Genomic DNA, 20,688 nt, shown 5'->3' with positions numbered 1-20,688 from the left:
CTCTGTCACTGCTTCTCCACCTTCATTACACCCATACTGATACCAGCAGTCTACAGCCAGAAGATGATCATCCCCGTCATTCACATCCCAAAACTCAGCCCAGAAGGCACACAGCCATCCTTGCACTTCCACTTACTTTTTAAAATCAGATTTTTTTTTTTTTTTTTTTTCTTCCTGTTCTTCAAAACTAAGCACTACCCAAAGGCAACATGTTGCAAAGCGAGCTGTGTGGGCATGTCTCAGAAATGAGGCCATCGCGCTTTGGTGAAAATGTCAAGACTATTTGAATATCTGTAAGAATATGAAAAAGGCAGTCAAGCTTTCTAGCATGTGAGGCTGCAGAAACTGAGAAGTATATACATTATGTGTCAAAAGCGTAGTATTTTTTTTTTTTTAAAGTATTCCCAACACTGAAGCAAACATTCAGCTTAGCTGGAAAATGGCCGGAAAACAAAACCAGAGCATGTTTTTCATTGACAGGAGCTGCAGATGAAAAGATTTTGTCTGGATCTGTCACTCTTCCCCTGCCTTACCTTTTATATCCAACATCCGTCTTTCCATTTACTCTCTATCTATGTCTCTCTAGCGCTATCCTTCATCTTGCCCTCTAGTGTCTCCCTTTTCATATTCCTGTGTCATTCTCTCCATCCCCCCGGCTCTCCCTCACAGTGTCAGGGGATGGCTGCCTGTGCTTACGGCATCTTATCTGACATTTTCTCCATTACTGTGATCAAATAGACAGCCGAGCCACCCCAGAAGCTACAGGTTTACTCTGCCACTGGCTGACAGCAGCACTAGTGGCAGAGGTTGACTTCACCTTCAAACTTCAGGCAACAACAGACTGCTGCATCCAGCAGAGTAGAGGGAAACAAAAAAATGTGCCTCTGGTAAAATATTAGGGTCCCAGGCAATGACAGTCTGAAGAGAAAGAGGAGCCGGCACGGTAAATAGATGCTCCCAAAAGACAATTTATTAGGTACTTTACAGTTCTTTGTTGTAAGTTGTATCGACATTATTTCATCATACATCACACTGATGGACTTAACCTGAGTTTCACACCTGGGTTGAGTCAGGTCAAGTCTATAAATTGACCTTCTTGGTGACATGTTCAATGTTGAAGTATCAATGTCAGAACATAATTACTGCACTAAATAAAGCAGCTTTGTGGGAGCATCTGTGCGGACGGGCAGATTTTTTCTCTTGAGATTATTTTTGCTTATTTGTTTATGTTCCTGATATCATGATGAGATGCTTCACGTCACAAACAGCTCAGTCAATTCTATTGCCTGAACAAGTTTAGAAATTGTTACTTTTGTGATTTTGTTTTTTCAGCTGATAGCTCAGGACCAACAAAATGGACAACAAGCACCACTTGATAAATCTCACTGTGTGATCAGACTGACAGTTTGGACGTGGTAGCGAGCGTAGCGTGATGAAAACACCAGGTTGAGACACCAATCAAGAAAAATGCCCCAGAGACAGCCTTCTTTAAACCTTAATACCTCCTTAAATGTGTTCTGTGTAGTCTTTAACTGCTCATTGCAGTTGTGTGCTGTAGAGGCATAGGCATCGTTTATATGTTATGATCTGCCAGCACTGATAACAGTGTTTCCCCGACCATTGCCTTGGGGAGGCACTGGTTTATATGGTATGTTCTGCCTGCGTATGCATGAATCCTCACACATAAGGAGGGGTGCAAGTTTGAATTTTAGCCAAATGCAGAGGATGATAATGCATATCGACAGATGGAGGAAGCAATGCCCCATTTAAAAAAATCTAACTATACACCATTAAAAGAGGAGAAGACGTCTGCTGGCCAATGTTCGGGAAGTAAAAAAGGTTTTGAAATGATTTTGAGATGCTGTATCAAACATCATTTTTAGGCTTTAGGGATCCTCTCAATCCATTTTAGTGAGAATACATTAGCATGTTAGCTAGTGTGAAAAAAAAAATGACTTAAAATTGTATAGTGGTAAGAAGCTGATACTGTGTAAATGGATCTTTATATAGAGGCTATCTGTGATACTTCCACATTGGCTTTAGCTTTTGGCAACTAGCCACCACCTCTGCTACCCTTTCGGCAGTAGTCAATTATGAATAAGTATGGAATTTGCAGACTAATTTATCTCGACACAAATGGTAACAGTGGGGAAAATGTAACTATTTCTTCCCTCCTGTCTTGGTAACGTATTAAAACAGTCTTTCCTTTACTGCTCCATTATTGTGCTGATCATCTGGTGTTCCTAGTGTCTCTACAAACCAGCTGAAAGATTTGTACTGGCCCTCACACCTACCTCTTTGAACCCCTTTAACTGTCCTCCAACTCAGATTCTCAAAAAATAAGCTTCTGGTCATAACAGTAACAGGAGTAAAGAGGTTTCACAGCAGCACATGCATCTGCACATTTTCCCACAGCAATGAAAATCTCTTTGCAATCTGATGTTTTCTTTAGTGGGGAAATTAACCAGAACAGAACCGAAAGGAAAGAAATCAAGGAAGAAAAAAACAGTACCCTGTCAAATCTACATTATTCCTGTAAAACTAATTGACTGAGTAGAATGTAGTTCATGCTGATTCCAAACTGAATGTTCGAAACATCATAACAATACCATAGTGAAGGAAGCTCACTTTCTGCATCTATTTTCTCTGACTGCAATAAAAACCTGGGCAGAGTATTTTATAACAATTCTATAACAACAACACACCTTTTCTTCAAACTTTGCACAAACACGTGCACACTGTCTGCAATATTTGTGCTTATTCTTGTCTATTTTTTCTCTCTTTTCCTATTTTAACATCTATATGCAAATGAGCATCACCTAAAATTAACCTAAATGCTGAGGAAGTGTTGCCATGAGCTTGTCAGCACTGTGAAGTGAAACTGAGCAGTGTTAAATTAGACCATACAATCTTTGAATCCACTGATCTTTATATAAATAAAAAATAAAACAATAGCAACTATTTTGATTCAGACAGATGAATGAATGTCTGTCACAGCCCACTGAACACTTTTATATTCAACATTTGTTGGAGAACATCCTGCACCAACACTAAAAATATTTACAGCATCCACAGCCTTCTACAGCTGCTACCTACTGAAAACTAATTTGAATGTCTTTCCAATGGATTTTTTTTTACGAAGCAATCCAATCATTTGTAAGAATTTCTACCCGTTTGTGTTGGTGACCAAGCCGCCATGATGGAAGAGACTATGAAGGTCACAGAGGCCTGCCTCACAGAACATGACGCATAAACTGACCACACTATAATCCATCACAAAATGAAGGTTTAAAGCTGTGCATCACATCCATGAAAGCTCCAAACGTCTGCGGTGCACCTGTTTACACTGACTCCAATAAAAAAAACCTGGCAAGTTTTCTAACTGAATGATACCCATTAAGATTATAATCACACATCTCACATATAACTATGATTATAGTAAATATATGACACAGAATGTTAAGAGTGTAAGAGCAATAAAACCGACATAATATCTATGTTTCCAAGTGAAGAATTCAGACGGGTCCCACCATATAAAACCAGTCTCTATGTAGCTGCTGCATTAAAGCGTCTGTACTGATGTTGAGACTGACAGTGATGGTGAAGGCTCACTTGAGTTTACACTCAGTTATCAGGTTATTATGTAAACCAAGCCGGTGTAAAGGTAATATATGCTGGCAAGCCCTTCAAATGAATCAAATGAATACATTTGTGTCCTCTGCCAAAGAGGTTATGTTTTCACCCTTGTCTGTTTGTTTGTCAGCAGGATTACGCACAAAGAACTGAACCGATTTGCACTGAACTTGGTGGAGGGATGGTTCATGGGCCAGGGAAGAACCCATTCAATTTTGAGGCAAATGTAGATCATTTACATTGAATTTGAAAGCGTTTCTCTGAAGTCTGGCCTGTGCTCGCTCAGTGGCTTTCTAGTTGAAACTGTTTTACAGAGGTGCAGATTCAACTTCATAGTCATTTTTGGAGGCTGTAGTTTGTGCTGCTGTTGAACTGTGTAGCGTAACACTGAGCGATGCTCCTAACAATTACTCTACTCTCATCGGCATAAATGGGTTACAACCAAGTGTCGGATGTGTCTCGGGGGAAGCAAACCTCAGTCATCTACTCCCAACCCCACTTAAAAAAAAAAACCCTGAACTGGATCCACTCACTTGCAAAATAACTCCCCATTAACAACAGTCTAGACCCAAGCTGAGCTCCACAGTGCCATGCTCAGCCTGGAGTATCTTAACAAGCTTGTGGTAAGCAAACTTGTTGAAGCATTCATTAGTAAATCCAAAAGGTGTCTACTGCAATCAACCACAGAGTTTCACTGTGGACACTTGAACGGTCCTGGTATCAGTTATCTCAGCTCCTGTGTGTGGTTACGCGTCTCTTTCTCTTCAGAGTGAATTATGAACCAACGTGCAGGTGAAAACCACATAAAAAAGGTTGATTTGTTCTGCCTCAGGGGAAGAGGTTCAACTACTGTGCTTCTCTTGCATAACTAGAATTTTTGTTCCACCAGCAAAAAACAAATGCAATATAGCTAACATGATTTGTGAGCAGACAGTAACCGTGTTAACCTGCACACACACACACACACACACACACACACACACACACACACACACCCCCCGCCCTCACCGACGCATCATCCTAGTGAGGAGCTACACACCTAATCCATTACAAAGGTTGTACAGCTTGGCTTCCAGGTGTGAATGTGGGTAACTGTGTGAAGACCAGGCAGGACAGTACGGGAGAGGAGTATCAATTCCTTTTTTAGATTGTTCTGGATAAATCAAGTTTTAACTACAAAGTTTCTGCAAAGACCAAAGCTCCACCAAATCTGAACAACCCTCCAACCTCTGAAGCTAAGGCCTCAGACGGAACAGTTCAATCTTTTGGATTTAATTTTCTGGTCTTTAGATCTTTTGTGGTCAACTCTCACTACACTATTGAATTTATTTCTCCTTATTTGGGGAGAGACAGGTAAAAGTACGATGCTGGCAGCTAAAGAACCAGAAGCCCCTCGTCTGGATCTTGATTAAAATCTAAACAGATCCTCATGCTGGGGGGCGATCACTTCATCAAATTGCAACTACACCTGTTTGTATGATTTTGAGAACTCTCACTGAATTTCCCCTAGGGGATAAATAAGTATCCATCTGTCTATCTATCTACAAAACACAAAGCCTGTAGTGCACACAGTCCCTGGCTTCCTTCTGTCTTAAAGGTAAATGTATCAACGATGAAAATAAACACTATGAGGGGAGTCACGACGAAAGCTCCAGTAAAACAACATTTCTGAAACATAGACTTCAGTGTTTTTAAGGCTGCTACTCGGGGTCAGTGCAAGGTCTTACCTGGTTGAGTGGTGTAAATGACTTTGTAGCTTTCAAACTCTCCTTTTGGTTCTTTCCACAACACTTGCAGTTTGGTGGGGCTCAGGACTTTGGCACGAAACCTTCGTGGTGATGAAACTGGTCAGAGACACAACAAAATAAACAGCTTTACACAACAACTGTCAGTTTGAAACAAACTGTAAATATATGAATGTTGAATGAATGAATGAATGAATGAATGAATAAAACGTTCCCTGTCATGCACCATCCAACTCCAATATCTTTATCTCTTAAAAACTTCTGTCATCATTAATGCATATTAGTGGATTACAACCATAACGCTGGATTGAGTTCAATTCTGTTCAGTCATTGGGTAATGAAGAGACTTTTATGCAAACTGTTTAGGCTCAGAATTCTGATTGAAGGACTGAAGGATCTGTTCCTGCTTTTCAACTTCTTATGCATTAATACAACCTTATGTTGTGTCAAGCTGTCAAATGAAGTGACAAAAGTGTCTATTTATCCTTTTCTAGTCGCGTACAGCTTCACCGCTCAGGATGTTTTACAAAAATGCAGGTTTCACAGAATCTGCTCTCCTTCTGTTTGACTTCTCCGTGGTCATTCATCCGCTAAGCACAAAACACAACTGTGACTGAGTTAAGTTAGATTGAACTCCCTCCAGAGTTATGGCGGCGTGGAGGCAGTCGCTCCATCTGTGTTTTTAAACAGTTAGGAAAAGAAAAAACATAAAGAAGGATAAATTGCATCTCATCCAAGCGGGAGGATAGACATCAGAGAGATTAGTTTGCACAGATGTCACATTAAAAAGCAAAGTCCCATTCTCCTTCTCCTCCTCATCCTCATCTTCCTCATCTATTGACGAGCCCGCATTGTGCTCATCTCTGTGGGTATACGACAGGTCTTCTTCTGTGTTCCACTTACCGTTGGCATCAAAGCAACGCCCCTGCCTCTCATCCTGATTAGCTGTTGGCCCTGTCAGCCGCCTAGAGGCCTACCACCTACTTTTCTCTCTGCACCCTTCCCTTATATTCATTTTCTCAAGCTTGCTCTCTCTGTCTCATCTCTGTCTCCTCATCTGGCCCTGTCGCTCTCTGCATATCTGATCCCTCCCTGTCCTGATCTTTTTGCCTTTCATTTCTTTTCTTTCTGCATCTGTGCTTTGAAATTGTCATCAGGGGTAAGAAGAGGATGAGAAAAAGGAGTGAATGTGACTCCCTTTTAACTGCAAGGAGAGAGAGAACAAAGGACACCAAAGGGAAAGGCACTGGAATAGCATGTGTATACTATTCCTCTCCTGTCCTCAGCAGGAGTGTTTAGATGTACAACATAGACTGACTATCAAACTGAATATCCAAATACTCTTTACAATGGCCTCAACCTGTGTATAAACCCTCTGAAAAGTCAACAACACTGTGTGTTGAACTTTTTTCTTGTACTTAAGACTAGGATCATATTTCACTATGCTCTTGGGCAGTGTTGTTGTATTTTCACATTAAGACACAAGTTAAAACACTGGAACAAGGCCATTGTAAAGCACTTCAATGCCAAAAACCACATTTCCAGGGTCAACAACCACAACACCCCATCATTTTCACACCGGTAGAGCCAAATCCCAGATAATAAATACGTATCTAGAAGCATTCCAAATCTAATTTGGTTAACTATGAAAAAAGAAAAGTCAGGGGGTGGAAAAATAAAATATAAAACCCACAAACTTGTGTGTTTGTGTCCTCATTATGAGGTAAGCCATCTGCTGCCGCCGACTTCTTTAAATACCTACACAGTGATTGATGCTTGGTAGAGCTCTGATGCTCTGGAGTGCAATAAACAAGGGGCTTAAAGGGATAGTTCACCCAAAACAAAAAATGAGAAAAAAATAATGACTTTGGAAAATGCACCTTTTAGAAGGATTTTTCATTGCTGTGTGTCTATTGCGGACAAAATTCGTGCATGTTGTCTGTCCATAACACACATGGTAATAACAATACATGTGACTGTTTGAACATGAACAGATTACTTTTTTTGCAATGTGCCGCTCAGGGGAAACTGACAGCTTTGTGGAAAATGATGCAAATTTGAAGAGGAAGTGGCTGTTTGCTTCAACTTTTCAGAACTGATTTAGCTTCCCTGAATCTCTCTCCACAATACAGGATTCAGTCAAGCTGATAAGACTAACCACCAAACACATCTGCAGCGTTCTGGGTGAACCACCTCTTTACACACGTCATTATCTGCAGAAAACTACTCATGTAGGTATGCAAAGAAACTTGAGTTCAGCACAGGAAGGATTATCCTGATTTCAATGGAGAGAATGTGAAGCCGGCGCATTCAACAGCAGGCAAATATATTTATATACAAACACACATAAGGAATACTGTACCAATTATCTCACCAACCTGGGGATGAGAATGAGGGCTGCATGGGATTTCGGCTCAGGGTTTAGCTCTCTGTCTCGGAAACAAAGGACATTCTCTCATCTGGAGAGAGCTGCTCAAATCCCAAATGATTCGAGACGCAGATTTCGCACCTCTGTTTGTAGTTGAAATTCGTTGATTTCGTGTTTGCATGTGTTATGTGTACCCATGTGAGTGCATCTGTATGTGCATGAATTATTTACGTTTGCCCAGGACTGGAAGCAAGTGCATTCTGGTGTGTGCATCGTTGCACCTTATTCTGTGTAGCTTTAGTGGTTGTTTTTTTCTAAATCATCTTCCAGTTCCTTTGCAGCCATTCACACACACATACACACGCACACATAGAAAGCCATGGATGTTCATTTGAGAATGTATTCTCACACAGAGATAAGTATAAGATGCTGAGAAAACAGCCTGGTGAAGACAAAAGGCCTCACCTGCAGGCATGGGAACTTAATTCTCATCTATTTCTTGTGGAGAATCTTGAGCAAACAGCAGAGCCGACTGCTGCAGAGTGTCGAAGAAGTGTTCGTCACACCCACCGGGAGTTGTGCAACAAGTCAGACGCACTGAGTTTTGAGTGCGTTTTAAATTATCAGTGAGAGAGGGAGAAGCGGGTCAATATTACAAGGTGAAGGGACGGTGCTGAGTATAGAAAACTCTCGTCTGCAAAGGGGAAGCTTTGAAGGGAGCTATAAAGCAGTGATAGAAAGTTTTCCCAACTCAAAGTCACGAAGTCTCAAAGTTTGTAAATGTGTCTTTATATAAAATTCCATGAATCACGTTGTTGCCAAGAACAGACTAGCTTCAAGATGCTAAACAGAGCAGTAAATCCTTATCACATTAAATTTCACCAATCAGTATAATTGCTACACTGCACGCTGTAGTTTTCACTCCCAGTCTGACACCATGAGGTCAGATCTAAAAAGTAATCTGCGTCATTACCTTACGGCACAAAACCGGTAAAGGTCCCTGTCCTCTCAGACGAAACTAGAGCGAAAGCTTTCAGAGTCTCTGGTGATACAGGATTTAGTAAAGGGAGTCAAACACTGGTGGAAAAACACATTTATATTCTTGATGTCAAAATTTTGTATAATTTGGAGATCCAATTATTTTTCTATTTCATACACTGACAATTTCTACTGCTGTCCCCACAGCTGCTGATTATATTCACTGGAATGTCAGAAGCTCTCCGAAATGAAACGTTGACCTAGAAAAGGTACCACTGAACAACACTGACATTTGACCACATTCCCCTCGACCCGTTTCCCCTCCAGCTACAGAAACCTACAGATACTTCTTCCATTATCTCTGCAGGCAAGGAAAAACATGGGAAGCCTCCACAAAGGCTGAGCTAAGCCACTGAAGTCACTCTTTGACCTTTCACCTTTTAAATAAGGATTTCATTACAGGTGTCTTTTTAGAGAGTAATTTAGGACATGACAAAGTAATTACTTAATAACCGCCCTGACTCCTAGGAAACCTGGTAAACAGAGAGGCTACAAGTTCCTTAGTTTCAGATGGCCATATTCTTGTTGGCAAAGGTTTGCGCTCATACATCAGCATGAAGCAAATTTATTTTTTATAAGTCAGCTTTTCATGTTCCATTTCATTTGCTGTTTTGCTGAAAAACTTGTCACCTTATCTGACTCCCCTGATCTAACAGAGAAACACAGAGATGAGGAGATTTGCAGTGGAAGCTCTCCAAGCTGATCATAACTCCTCAGCTCTTCCTGGGTCACTGCTGTAGCCCAGGCTAGCACACTATGGCCTCTTCACTGAGGAATGCTGTGGTTGCTTTCAGTTTACTTGTACTCTGTCCAAAAACTAGCAAGTGTCCTTATTGTGACAGTTACTCTGTTGCACAAGTCTCAAGATGCATCTTTACTGAGCCTGTTAGCGTCGCAGACTGACTGATGAGCATTCTTTGGGGAACACTGAAATGATCAGTCAACTGATAGATAAGTCAATCTACAGAAATGAAAACATTGATTACTATCACTGATTAATCACTTAGGTCATTATGTATTTTCAAACACTAAATATTGGCTGGTTCCAGCTTCTCAGTTGTGAGCTTATGCTGTTTCTTCATTTAATCTGAAAATAAACTAAATAACTTAGGTTATAATAGGTTTGGTTGGACAGAACAAACATGTGATGATGTAACCATGGGCTTTAGGAAATTGTCAGGCATTTTTCAGAATTACATTTTTTAGACCAAATGATTAAATCAGATAATCAAGGACACGATCAGCATATTTATCAATAATGAAAACTGTTAGTTACAGTCCTTATCTCACTGGTCAGAGGGTCAGTCAGAGGGTCGATCAAAGAGCCACAGTGCTCCAGCCAAGTATCGACTATAGTTTATTCAGGTGCTTCCAGACACTGAATGGCATCATAGACGTGAGTGGCAATGGACAGGAGAGAGAGGGAGGGTGACTGATACTCTCGTCTATGCCCACAGCTATTTGTGCACACTATGGAAAACAATATAGGGTCCAATTTTAAAATATTACTTCATGGGATGATAACAACATGTACATGTAGTAAAATGCAGTGTATGGTCAGGAGTGGGTGTACATGGAAACTTCCAGTATAACAGCTGTAGCAGAGCTGTTCCCTGCTGCCGGCCAGAGGGATATGCCCTCACTGTCGGAAAGCAATACATGGTTTCATTGTCCAGGTTAGCTAATTAGTATTGCATGCTGACCTTCCAAAACCCTAATCTGCTATTATGGTATGGCACAGTATCAGCAAATGTAGTGACTTTATAGTTATGGAACAATGTCAGCAGACTTTGGTTTGACACTGCAGCACCGAGCAGGTTTAGTCCTGTTTCAGGTTCAACGGTGCCAACAACCTTTGAAAGCTGGCTGATGCAGAGTGTTTGGGTGCAGCATAAGTACCACACTGAATCAAGGCAAAACATCAGTCTTTGAGTGTGTTCATTTTTACTCCATACCAGATGGAACACCAAACACATTAAGATTGAGAACAGATACAAAACCTTATCTTAGATTCGTGGTCAGGTCTTTGATATAAAAAGGGAAAACCCCACTCAGCACAGCTAATTTAAGACACATCATGACTATCAACCCATCGTTTGCATTCCTAGAGAGTAGGTCTCCTTTGGTAAAAGGGAAAGTTTAAGATTGTTAAGGTCGATAATGGTGTTAAGGAAACTCATCTCTCTGTTAATGAGGTAATAAAAGAGGGTATGTGTTAATTGCTGAATAAGTTAAATGGGTTAAATAGAGTGAGAGACAATTTCAGTGCATGATTAAAATAAGAGTTCTCGCTGCCCTACAGACAGTGAAGAGCTATGGTGAAACACACCAATGCGGACGTACGTGAGCAAAAACTGTTTTACGCTAAGTTAGAGGGAGTGATTGTAAGACTGGGGACTAGTGGAGATTTCACATCTGTAACCTGAGTTAGAAACACATCTGTCATTAGAATGCCCTTTGAACATTCCCACAAATACATAAATAAATAAGATAAACACATGTGGATTAATTAAAGTGACAGAATATGCCACAACAAACCCATTTGTCAAGCAGACAGCAAAACACAAGTTCTCATTATGATTTTGGCATCAAGGCTTTTCCCTTTGAGACAGACACATGTGGGTAAATGCACATAACAAGGATAAATTAAATAAAAAGAAATTATTTCTTTGAAGCAAAGCTGCACATCTAAATTGAAGCAGCGAAATTCAAAATTTAACCTGCTGGATAAAAGGATGAGAGCAAATGGTGCCTGCATTTCCACAACAGGGCCACACTGAGGTTTACCAAGCCAGCAATGAGCTTATAATCTTTATCATAATACTGAAAGCAGACAAAGGGTTAGTGATTTCTGGGGACATGACACCATCATGAAAACAACCAAATATTTTTTCAAGTAAATGAGGAACTGTGACTGTTCATAGCCTTGCTTGGCCCTGATATGGAAAGCCCTGGCTGGCGCTGCTTGACACCAGAATGGGAAGGCCCCAGGAAACCCTGCTTAGCACATAATAGGAAGCCATGTGAAGCCATGTTTGCCTTTGTGGTAGAAAGCCTTGTTTAGCCTCAAAGCCGAAGGATATGTTGAAGAAAACTGTCATCATGGCAACAACCACAAAAAACTGGGTTTCAGTGAGGAAACTGTTGGTCCTGGTTGGCACCATGGAAATTCTTGGTACTGCCATTTGGCACCATTTCCTAGAAAGTCTTACATAGCCATGTGTGGTCTGGTGCAGTTGTGTGGAAAAACCCCTATTGGCCCTTGAGTGGACAGCAGGCTTGTGGAGGTACTTACCTTGGCCCCGCGCTGGCTGAGGAAACAGAGAGATGAGAACCAAGCCCAGTAGGCAGAGACTCGGTCTGAATGAGAACTGCATTTCTGATACCAGCAGACAGGAGGACACGACACACCTGTGCAAGAGACGGGTGAGGAAAGAGGAGGGGGAGGGGGGTGGAGATAAGGCAAGGAAGAAGAAGAGAGAAAGAGGAGGAAGAGGAGATAGAGACAAGAGAAGTCAGACAGGAGAGAGGAGTCAGAGAAAAGAAGTAGGTGAGAGGATGGGGGGGTGACAGGTGAGGGAGGAGGAGGGAGAGTGAAGATAAGCAGGAATGTGAGAGAGGATGGAGGAGAAAGGGAGAGGAAGACAAGAGAGAAGAGTAGCAAAAGGGAGGAGTGAGGCAGAGGGAGAGAAGAGTAGGATGAAAGGGGAGTGTGAGAGGACCAGGGAAGACGAAGAGGAAGAGGTGGAGGAGGGAGAAGAAAGGAACAGTGGAAGAGAAGACTTAAATTCACCATATGACATTTTATAAACACGTTATCCTAGATTTGTATGCAGTACTAAGTCAATGAGATCTGAGTCAACTAGAATCAATTCCACTGTTTGTTCAGTTACAGACAAACCTAACCTTCTTGTATCTCATTGCTGTTAATATATCTTAAAAGGTGATTTCATTAACTGCAAATTTAAAACATTTCTTTTTTTTTTAAATGGTGGACGGTGATACAAATAGACATTTGTCTCTTAGTAGGGACGCTGCCACTTGATGATGCATAGATTGACAATTTCACTTACATCAGAGACTTGTTGACAGCCCCTCCCCCTGCCCCTCCCACCAAATCATTCTTTCAAATCAATGCCTCTTTTGCTACTTCTGTATGTCCCCTTGTCTGGAGAATTGCATTTTTCGTTATATGAAACACAATTTCTTACCATATTGAATGTCAGGGTTAGGGTTAGGGATCAATGTGACCACATCAGTTGGTAAATAAAAAGAGTATTATCAATGTCAGTAACACCTTCATGTCTTCCAGGCTATATCAAACACAGGGCTCATTACTCTCTGCAGAGGTAACACAGCAGTCACATTTAACGGCTCCATTTTCACTTAAACTTGTCCAAAAAACAAGATATGGAACATTAATAAAGACTGACGATATGTTTTTTTTTTGTTTTTTTTTAATACTGGAAGCAGTTTCATGATCATTAGAACCACTGCAGCTGTGCATCTCAGAAAATACTCTCTAACTGTAGGGTTTAGAAATTAAGATGTTTTATTTCTATTTATTCATTATTATTTGAATTCAGTATATATACTTACTGTTACAGCTTGGCATTTTCACCATGTCAGTATTAAGACAAGCATGCTTGTGGTGATAAAAAACTGAGTTAAGATTATAGGTCTATAATATATCACTGTAATATCCATTAAATATTCCCTCAGGCACCTACAGCGTGACTGTAGTGAGTCACTGTAGTGAGTTTACGGGACACTGAAACACCTGGCTATTTTATGTCCAATTCGTTTAATGAACTTTTAGAATACCACCTTCTGTATAGTTCAGAGTCCTTTTTTGAAACTGTTTCATGCTTCTAACTCGCATTATGGCATCACAAAATATCCTTTAAAGGCTGTGTCTTTACATCTACCGGATCAATCCCTCACTGATACAGTAAATACATTTTTAAGCATCGGTTGTTGCGCACTCAAAGAAAGCACAGCCACTCGATGCCGAGAAAAAATATATAAGATATTACATTTTTCCTCAATAACTTTTACAGTAAATAAAAGCAGCGGAACTTTTCCTTAATTGAAATGAGCACAGGTGAGGTCTGCAAGTAGCGCCATCAGCAGCACAACCACGCGCGGATCTGTGTGTAACGTGGAGAGAAAAGGTCCGCGGATCTTAAAAAAAAAAGAAAAAGAAAAAAAGAAGAGCTGGTTTTGCAGATTTGTGCAGTGTGTGAATAAAGAGCAGCTCTACCTTCTCAGATCATATGTTTCCAGGCTCCGCAGCTCTCCTCCGGACAGCTGTATAAAAGGCTCACTAGTCCTCACAGCGTCTCTGATCCACTCTGTTAACCAACTCTCCGCTCCCTCTGTCGAGCAGGAGACAGGTTACACCACACAATGATCGGCCGACTCGAGACTACCGGTAAAACATTTCAAAATAAAATCTCTGCTGACTACCACAATTTGGTGAATATACAGCGGTGCTCCACCTCCAAACCAGCATTGATAATGATAATTTAACAATGATTGAATAAAATATTTCCTTCTACTGTTGTTATCCAAGCTATTTTAACGTAATTTTATGCTTTTATTCTGGACGAACAATTCACCATGGCGGGAGACATCCTTTTGTAAAACTACTACTACTTAGTAGAGGTAGTTGTAGTTGTAGCAGTAGTAGTATATCAGTTTGAAGTGCTGTGAAACCCTTAAACGCCACTTTCACTGAGGCTGGAGGGACTTTCTGTACAAACTGTTGCATTTAGCCAATCACACTGTACCTGTCAATTGACCTGTCAGTGAGTGCTATATCAGCAAGTCAGACAACTTCTGACACTGAGTTACTTTACAAACATGACACTAAAGTAAACGAAACTAATCAAATGTATTCACTACGAACATTTATTCATGGTCGAGAAAAGATTTTGCTAGCTGAGGAAAAGTTAGGGCTAGCTAGCCTAAGTTTCAGCTAACATTAGCTTAAACAAACTTTCTAATCTAGCTGTGGCTTTTATTACACCGGCCTAACTTATAGCTAGAGTTAAGGAAGGTATGTAAAAAGCCCTCTGACGTTCAAACGTCATAAATATTTTCAAGGTTGAAAGAAAAATAAAATAATAAAGCAGTGGTTGTTTCCTAGTTGGAACAACAAAAATGTCAACATTTACCTGCAACGAATTATCGTTTTTTCTTTTAGCCCCACCCACTGCGGTGTTACTCAACCAATCACATGCTTCCTATTGTTCAAACATAGTTAGCGCTGGAGGCGTGTTCTTCATATTAAATGCTTCTCAGGTAGGACAGGTGAGGGGAACGATTAAGAAGATGGTAGGTGACAGGAGGGAGTGGAGTTATCCTATTCTGATGAAAATGAAACTGCAGCTACAAATTAGGAAAATGCTGAGTAAATGGCAAACACTTGTCTTGGTACATTATTCCAATAATTAGTTTGAGGAAAGAAGACGAAGCAGAGAGAAAACAAAATCCCTATAACATAGAGGTGCAATGGAGAACAGATAGAGTAGATGATGAGCAAAATGTCCCACTTAACATGGGGGAGTTAGACTGTTGCTATTGTATAATATAGAGCTGGAACAGGGAAGAATGCCAGTGAGCCTCAGAGGGGGGTGGTAATTGTTCCTGTTAGGAAACCTGGGAAAGATACTAGTTAGACAAAGAACTACAGCCGGTTACCTTGACATCACACATTTGCAAATTAATAGAATGGAGGGTAAATCAGAGGTTAGTGTATTGTATGGGAAAATGAATAATTCTAGCATGTTAAAATGTTTTCCATAATGATAAATTATAGCCATATTTGTAAATTTGTACGTAATCCGTAGGTTAGATCAAGTTTGGACACAATATTGAAAATGCAGATTTAGTACACATTTTCACGGACAGATGCAAAAGGAGCAGCAGTGGCAATGTTCGGTCACCAAAGTCTGCATCACAACCACAAATTATTTGACCGTAAGAGCTGTATGCAATACTGGCTGCTTTAGCATGGGCTGAACAGGTGGGGATCAGGTAAGATACTCATATGTAGTGATTCAGTTTCGGCTCTTACAAGTTTTCACTTAGGCACTGACAAAGATCATCAGGGTCTTCTATATGAAACATTGCTCACACACTCAAAGAGTAGTCAAGCTTAAGAAATCACTTGCATGGGGGCACCTGGAGACACACTATAGGTATACCCTAAAATGGAAAAAAGGCATGATGAAAAATAAAAAAGAAAGTTAACACTCCTCAACATAGAGATGTCAAAATCAGAGAGAAAAAGCTTAGCAACAGAGCAGGGATCATGAAGCCAAAGCAAGACATTTACATTCAAAACAGGGTGGAGGTGGAGGTGGCGAGGAGCAGGAGTCATAATAGGAAAGAGCAAGTCACAATGAAGTATTTTAGGGTATGGAGGTTGTGGGATAGTGTTTTAGGTCAACTGGACTAATTAAACCAATAAGCCTATATGATAATGGCACATCAACAAGGACCAAAACCAGAAGGTGGCAGTAATGCAACATTAAGGACATCAAATGTCTACATGCTAATCCTGCAGTTTTGTGTTTTTTAAACACTGTTAAAAAAAAAAGTATAAGTCTGCAAAAAAATCTGTTGTACGTGCGTATTCTCTAAAGCTGGCAGGTAAAATTTGACAATCAGAATGTACACATTTATCCCGTTAACTAATAACATAATTGGCAAACTTTTAATCCAACAGATGTTATTTTAAACTTTCCTACCTCCCTAATGTGAACTCTAAATGTGCACAAAGTAAACTTTCCTTTCCCTACAAAAAAAACAACTGCAAGTTTGAGAGTTTGTTATAAACCTTGTATGAAAACCTCAAATAACCTTGTAAGAGTTTTGATAGTCACAGAAGAATAAACTCTGAGTTTGTACAAAGGAATGAGGGCAAAGACACCGAGCATCACACGTAAGCACATTTTAGTCTCTTTTACCTTTTCATTTAGGTGTTTTCTTCAGATTTCCCATAGTTACTGTAGCAGTGTTTGTGCACCAAGCTGTAACAACATTACAGCTTCTTTTCCATTCGTGCTCTCAGTTGCAAAGCAGCAGGAGCCGAAGAATAGACACCAGCATAAGTATTGATTAAGTATTAACACAGTAAGCAGTTGCAGAGAAGCATCAAAATGAAAACCATGCACCAGCAGGTTTTTCATCACCCGTACAATAAACACTGAACCTGGACCCTTCTCTGCTTTACCACCAGTCTCCCGCTCTGATGCTGCTCATCCCTTAGAGACTTACATAGGAGATCACAGAAGCTTCAGCCCTTGAACCATGAAGTGCTGAGATTCATCCACTGATGGCAGCCCATGTAAATATTTGTGAAGTCATGGTAAATGTCAGCTACAGTCCCCCTCGGCATGAAGTAATATCCTAGAAATAGACGATACAGCTTCGCACTGTTTGTTCAAGATGTTTGGTTTTGGTTTTTATAGCAAATTATTCACCACTCAATATGATTTCCCCTCTTTTTTTGGATCCTGCAGTAGTTCTGGCAGACATATTTATCATTATACCAACAGACCATATGTTCAAATAAACAAATTATCTACTGTTAAAAGTGAAAAACCTATTTTAGCCATTTTGGATACATTTTGTGCAAAAAATGACCTCAAGACAAACACCTGAATATTTTTACAACTTATAAACTTTACTACTTTTTTCCACAGTAATTTTACAACTTAAGGGCAAGTGATTCTGGAAGCTGACTGTAAATTCAACTTTTGTCAGTCTGTCTTTACTGCCTTTTATTTTCTGGGGGGGGGCTGTTGAATTCTGCATTTTAACATGCACATTGCTATTTGTGTTTACCTCGCCAATGTTGTAAAGTCTGACCTTGCAGAAAAATGAGTTATTGCACATGTACAGTATTGAAGGGAACAGAGTTATTCTATTTTAATTTGAAGGCTGCACTGCCTCACTTCCCGTCTCGCTGTTGCTGTCTCTGGCCAGCTTAACGCTGCTGGCAGGTCTCCTCTCAGTTGAGACTTGCAGTGGACTGATGGGTGTTTCCCGCTTCATTCACCATCCACCCCTGCAGCTATTCATTCCTTCTTCCTCGTTTAACGTGAGGCGCGGCAGCAGAAAAATGCTTCTGAGCTGCAGAGAGGTTGAGCGGCTGCAGTTGACAAAGTGTGTATTTCTGTGACCCCTGGCTGTATGCTGTCCCCAGGGCTCCACTTAATGTGCCTCTCTCTGCTCTGGGCAGGTGGCTGAATGTAAAAACTAAGAGTGAGGATCATGGAAGAAAAATGGGAACACTCTTGTGCCATATAATTGTTATTAGAATGACGACTCTCGCTCAAGTTCATTGGAGGGTGTAAAACAGGACTATAGTGGGCAAAACCGCTACAGCAGTGAACTGCAAAGGTGGACCTTGAAATCCTTTAGATGTTCACACAGTAACACATAACATCCACACAGAGCTGCAGCCTTGGATGTGCAGGTGCCCTCATCTGTGAGAAAGCACAGAGCCTTGAATGAATAATGGGCTTGTGTCTGCAGAGGGTGAGGCGCTCAGTTTCTATAGACCTCAGTTATTGTGGGCTTATTCGCTGACCATGTAGCCTTTAACCAACAGTAGAATCAGAGTTCCCTGAAGTCTCCTGTATTATCATAATCAGAAATATTGAACAGTAAAGTTCTGTGTGTTCCCTTTGAACTTTGAGTTCCGTGGCTTGAAAACTGCAGCTTGAATAAATAGTTTGTCATCCTCAGTTTTCTTCAACAGGAGAGCAACGTGTTTGCATATTCTTACAGAGAAACGCTGCTTAAAACCCGACTGACAAATCTTAAAGATCTGATATTTTACACCTTTCCTGTGTTTTATTTGAAGTGTTGATCCATAAGAACATATATTTGTGGTTTTAAGAACCAAAAACCATCTCAGTGTAGTTTAACATCTCCTCTCTCAGGCTTCTCTCTGGAGCTCTAGTAACAACAGGTCGGTGAGCCAATCAGAAGAGAGGAGGCTCTGAGCCTCTCCTCTGACTGGCTGACTGTTTTCTGAGTGATCCAATAAAGATGTAGCAGATTTCAGGTAAACACTCACAGAGAAACCAAATCCTACAAGGTTGGATGGTGGGTCCAGGTGGACGGGGCTTGGGGCGTGGCTGAGGACGGTATTAATACAGAACCTATATCTGCTTTATAAACAAAGAAGATCATTAGAACTATTCATATAAAAGTTTTGAAAAAAAAAAGCACCAGTAAAACAACGCAAACAATAATAAAACCCTCTATGATTTGAGCCTGGGCACTAAAGAATAAGCACTTTCCTGCAGCTATTATGGGCTGTTGTCGAAGTTATGACTCATCTCATATTCTCTGCTTGCAAAATAGGTTTTTGAAAAGAGCAGATTAACTGTGCTTTTGGAAATATTGACTAATTTCAACTCCCAACATTTTATATCTGATGGTGGACACAGTGTTCTTTTCGGAATATAAACAAAGTGTCTTCTCTCATATTGATGAACCATTGCGCCGAGGCTTTAATATGTGACGAGATCCTGCTCCACTGGACTGAAAATGACTGTGGGTGGCCGCAAATGAACTGACTGAACCTGGAGATTCAAGTGAACTTAAAATCTATTTCTGTTCCTGCTGAAACTGAACATGTGAGCCTGTTCACCTGCAGAGAATCGCAGGGACGGCCACACCACATGCACTGAGTCTGACTGAATGGGAAACCTAACTGGAAGCCGCCCAGTACAACCACAGTCTTGCTCGGGGGGGGGGCGAGGTGCTTTTGTGGGCTCCTGCTCTTCTGCACCAGATTTTCCCTGCTGGCCTTTGGGATTCAACACACTCACTGCTGCAACTGCTTGTTTACATTCCATCTACCGAGCCGTCGGCCGCAATCACAGCCAGGGTCACTTGATTTTGACGTTGATGTCGCAGTGACCGAAATCATTCCTGAAACACAGTTATTCAGCTGTAACCACAGAGCTGTGCCACTGTCAACACCTCTGTAATGACTGACAGTGGGCCGGTTATCAAATAGCAGCAAAAATCAGCAATTTTAATTTCTTTTCATTTGCCTTTTTACAGAAATTCTGACCACACGGTCGTCCTCGCAAAACGGACACGCAAGTAACACAAGTCAAAGCCGTTCTGCTCAAAAATCATCACGGTCTTTAGTCCAAACTGATTCCCATGACGATCATGTCTCATCCGTGTCAAAAATCCCACTTTAACCTTCCCCTGTCCTTTCATTTGCATTTTCTCCTGATTATGAAAGTGAATTTAATAAGTGAAATCAATAATGGATCAAAGCCTTGACCTTCCTCGAAACCACCAGAAGAATCCTGATAATTTCCACTAGATTAAAAAACATTAGACATTATCATAATTCATTAGGTCTATCACATTATCATGGTTTGCAGCGGGTTTCCGTACTTATCTAATTTCAATATGAGCTGTGCTTGTTTCTACTGGTCTGTGATGACTTCTTTTTTAATGGTTTTCATTAGAAGATATGATGTGGTTTATCAGGGTTTTTCTTATGAGCTGTATTGGTTTCTAATAGTTTCTAATGGTTTCCATCACAGCGTGTAATGACTTGTATCGGTTCGTGATGGGTTCTTTTGTATCCTCTAATGTGTGTAATGGTTTATGATGCTGTCGTTCGCAGACTGGAGAATGCTCTAATGGTTCCCATTGGTGTCCAATAGTTTGTGATGGTCTCTTATGGTTTCTATTGTCAAGTCAAGTCAAATTTTATTCATATAGCCCAATGTCACAAATCACAAATTTGCCTCAAGGGGCTCAACAATATCCAATGTGCTTAGACCCTTGGGATAGTGTGATGTTATGATTTCTAATGCTTTTCATTGCTGTGTGTAAGAATTAATGGTGGCT

At 40.7% G+C, this 20,688-nt stretch overlaps 1 protein-coding gene across 5 annotated transcripts in view; it reads right to left on the bottom strand.

Moving 5' to 3' along the window:
- The window catches only part of LOC130183481 (collagen alpha-1(XIV) chain-like), a 166,195-nt gene extending 151,999 nt beyond the window's left edge, over window positions 1–14,196 (bottom strand). For 4 of the 5 annotated variants that reach the window (XM_056398934.1, XM_056398936.1, XM_056398937.1 and 1 more), the window contains exons 1-3: window positions 14,048–14,196; window positions 12,080–12,195; window positions 5,361–5,477 (exon numbers count right to left, since the gene is read on the bottom strand). In XM_056398934.1, coding sequence (XP_056254909.1) covers window positions 5,361–5,477; window positions 12,080–12,161 — 199 coding nt within the window. In that variant the 5' untranslated portion in view covers window positions 12,162–12,195; window positions 14,048–14,196. The remainder of the gene's footprint in view (window positions 1–5,360; window positions 5,478–12,079; window positions 12,196–14,047) is intronic. The other variant, XM_056398939.1, reaches the window with a different exon arrangement.
- Window positions 14,197–20,688: the final 6,492 nt, after the last annotated feature.

Source organism: Seriola aureovittata, chromosome 16 (genome assembly GCF_021018895.1).
Source record: "Seriola aureovittata isolate HTS-2021-v1 ecotype China chromosome 16, ASM2101889v1, whole genome shotgun sequence".
Taxonomy (NCBI): domain Eukaryota; kingdom Metazoa; phylum Chordata; class Actinopteri; order Carangiformes; family Carangidae; genus Seriola; species Seriola aureovittata.
The sequence above is the reverse complement of the archived record's forward strand: the minus strand, read 5'-3'. Positions and strand labels throughout refer to the sequence as shown.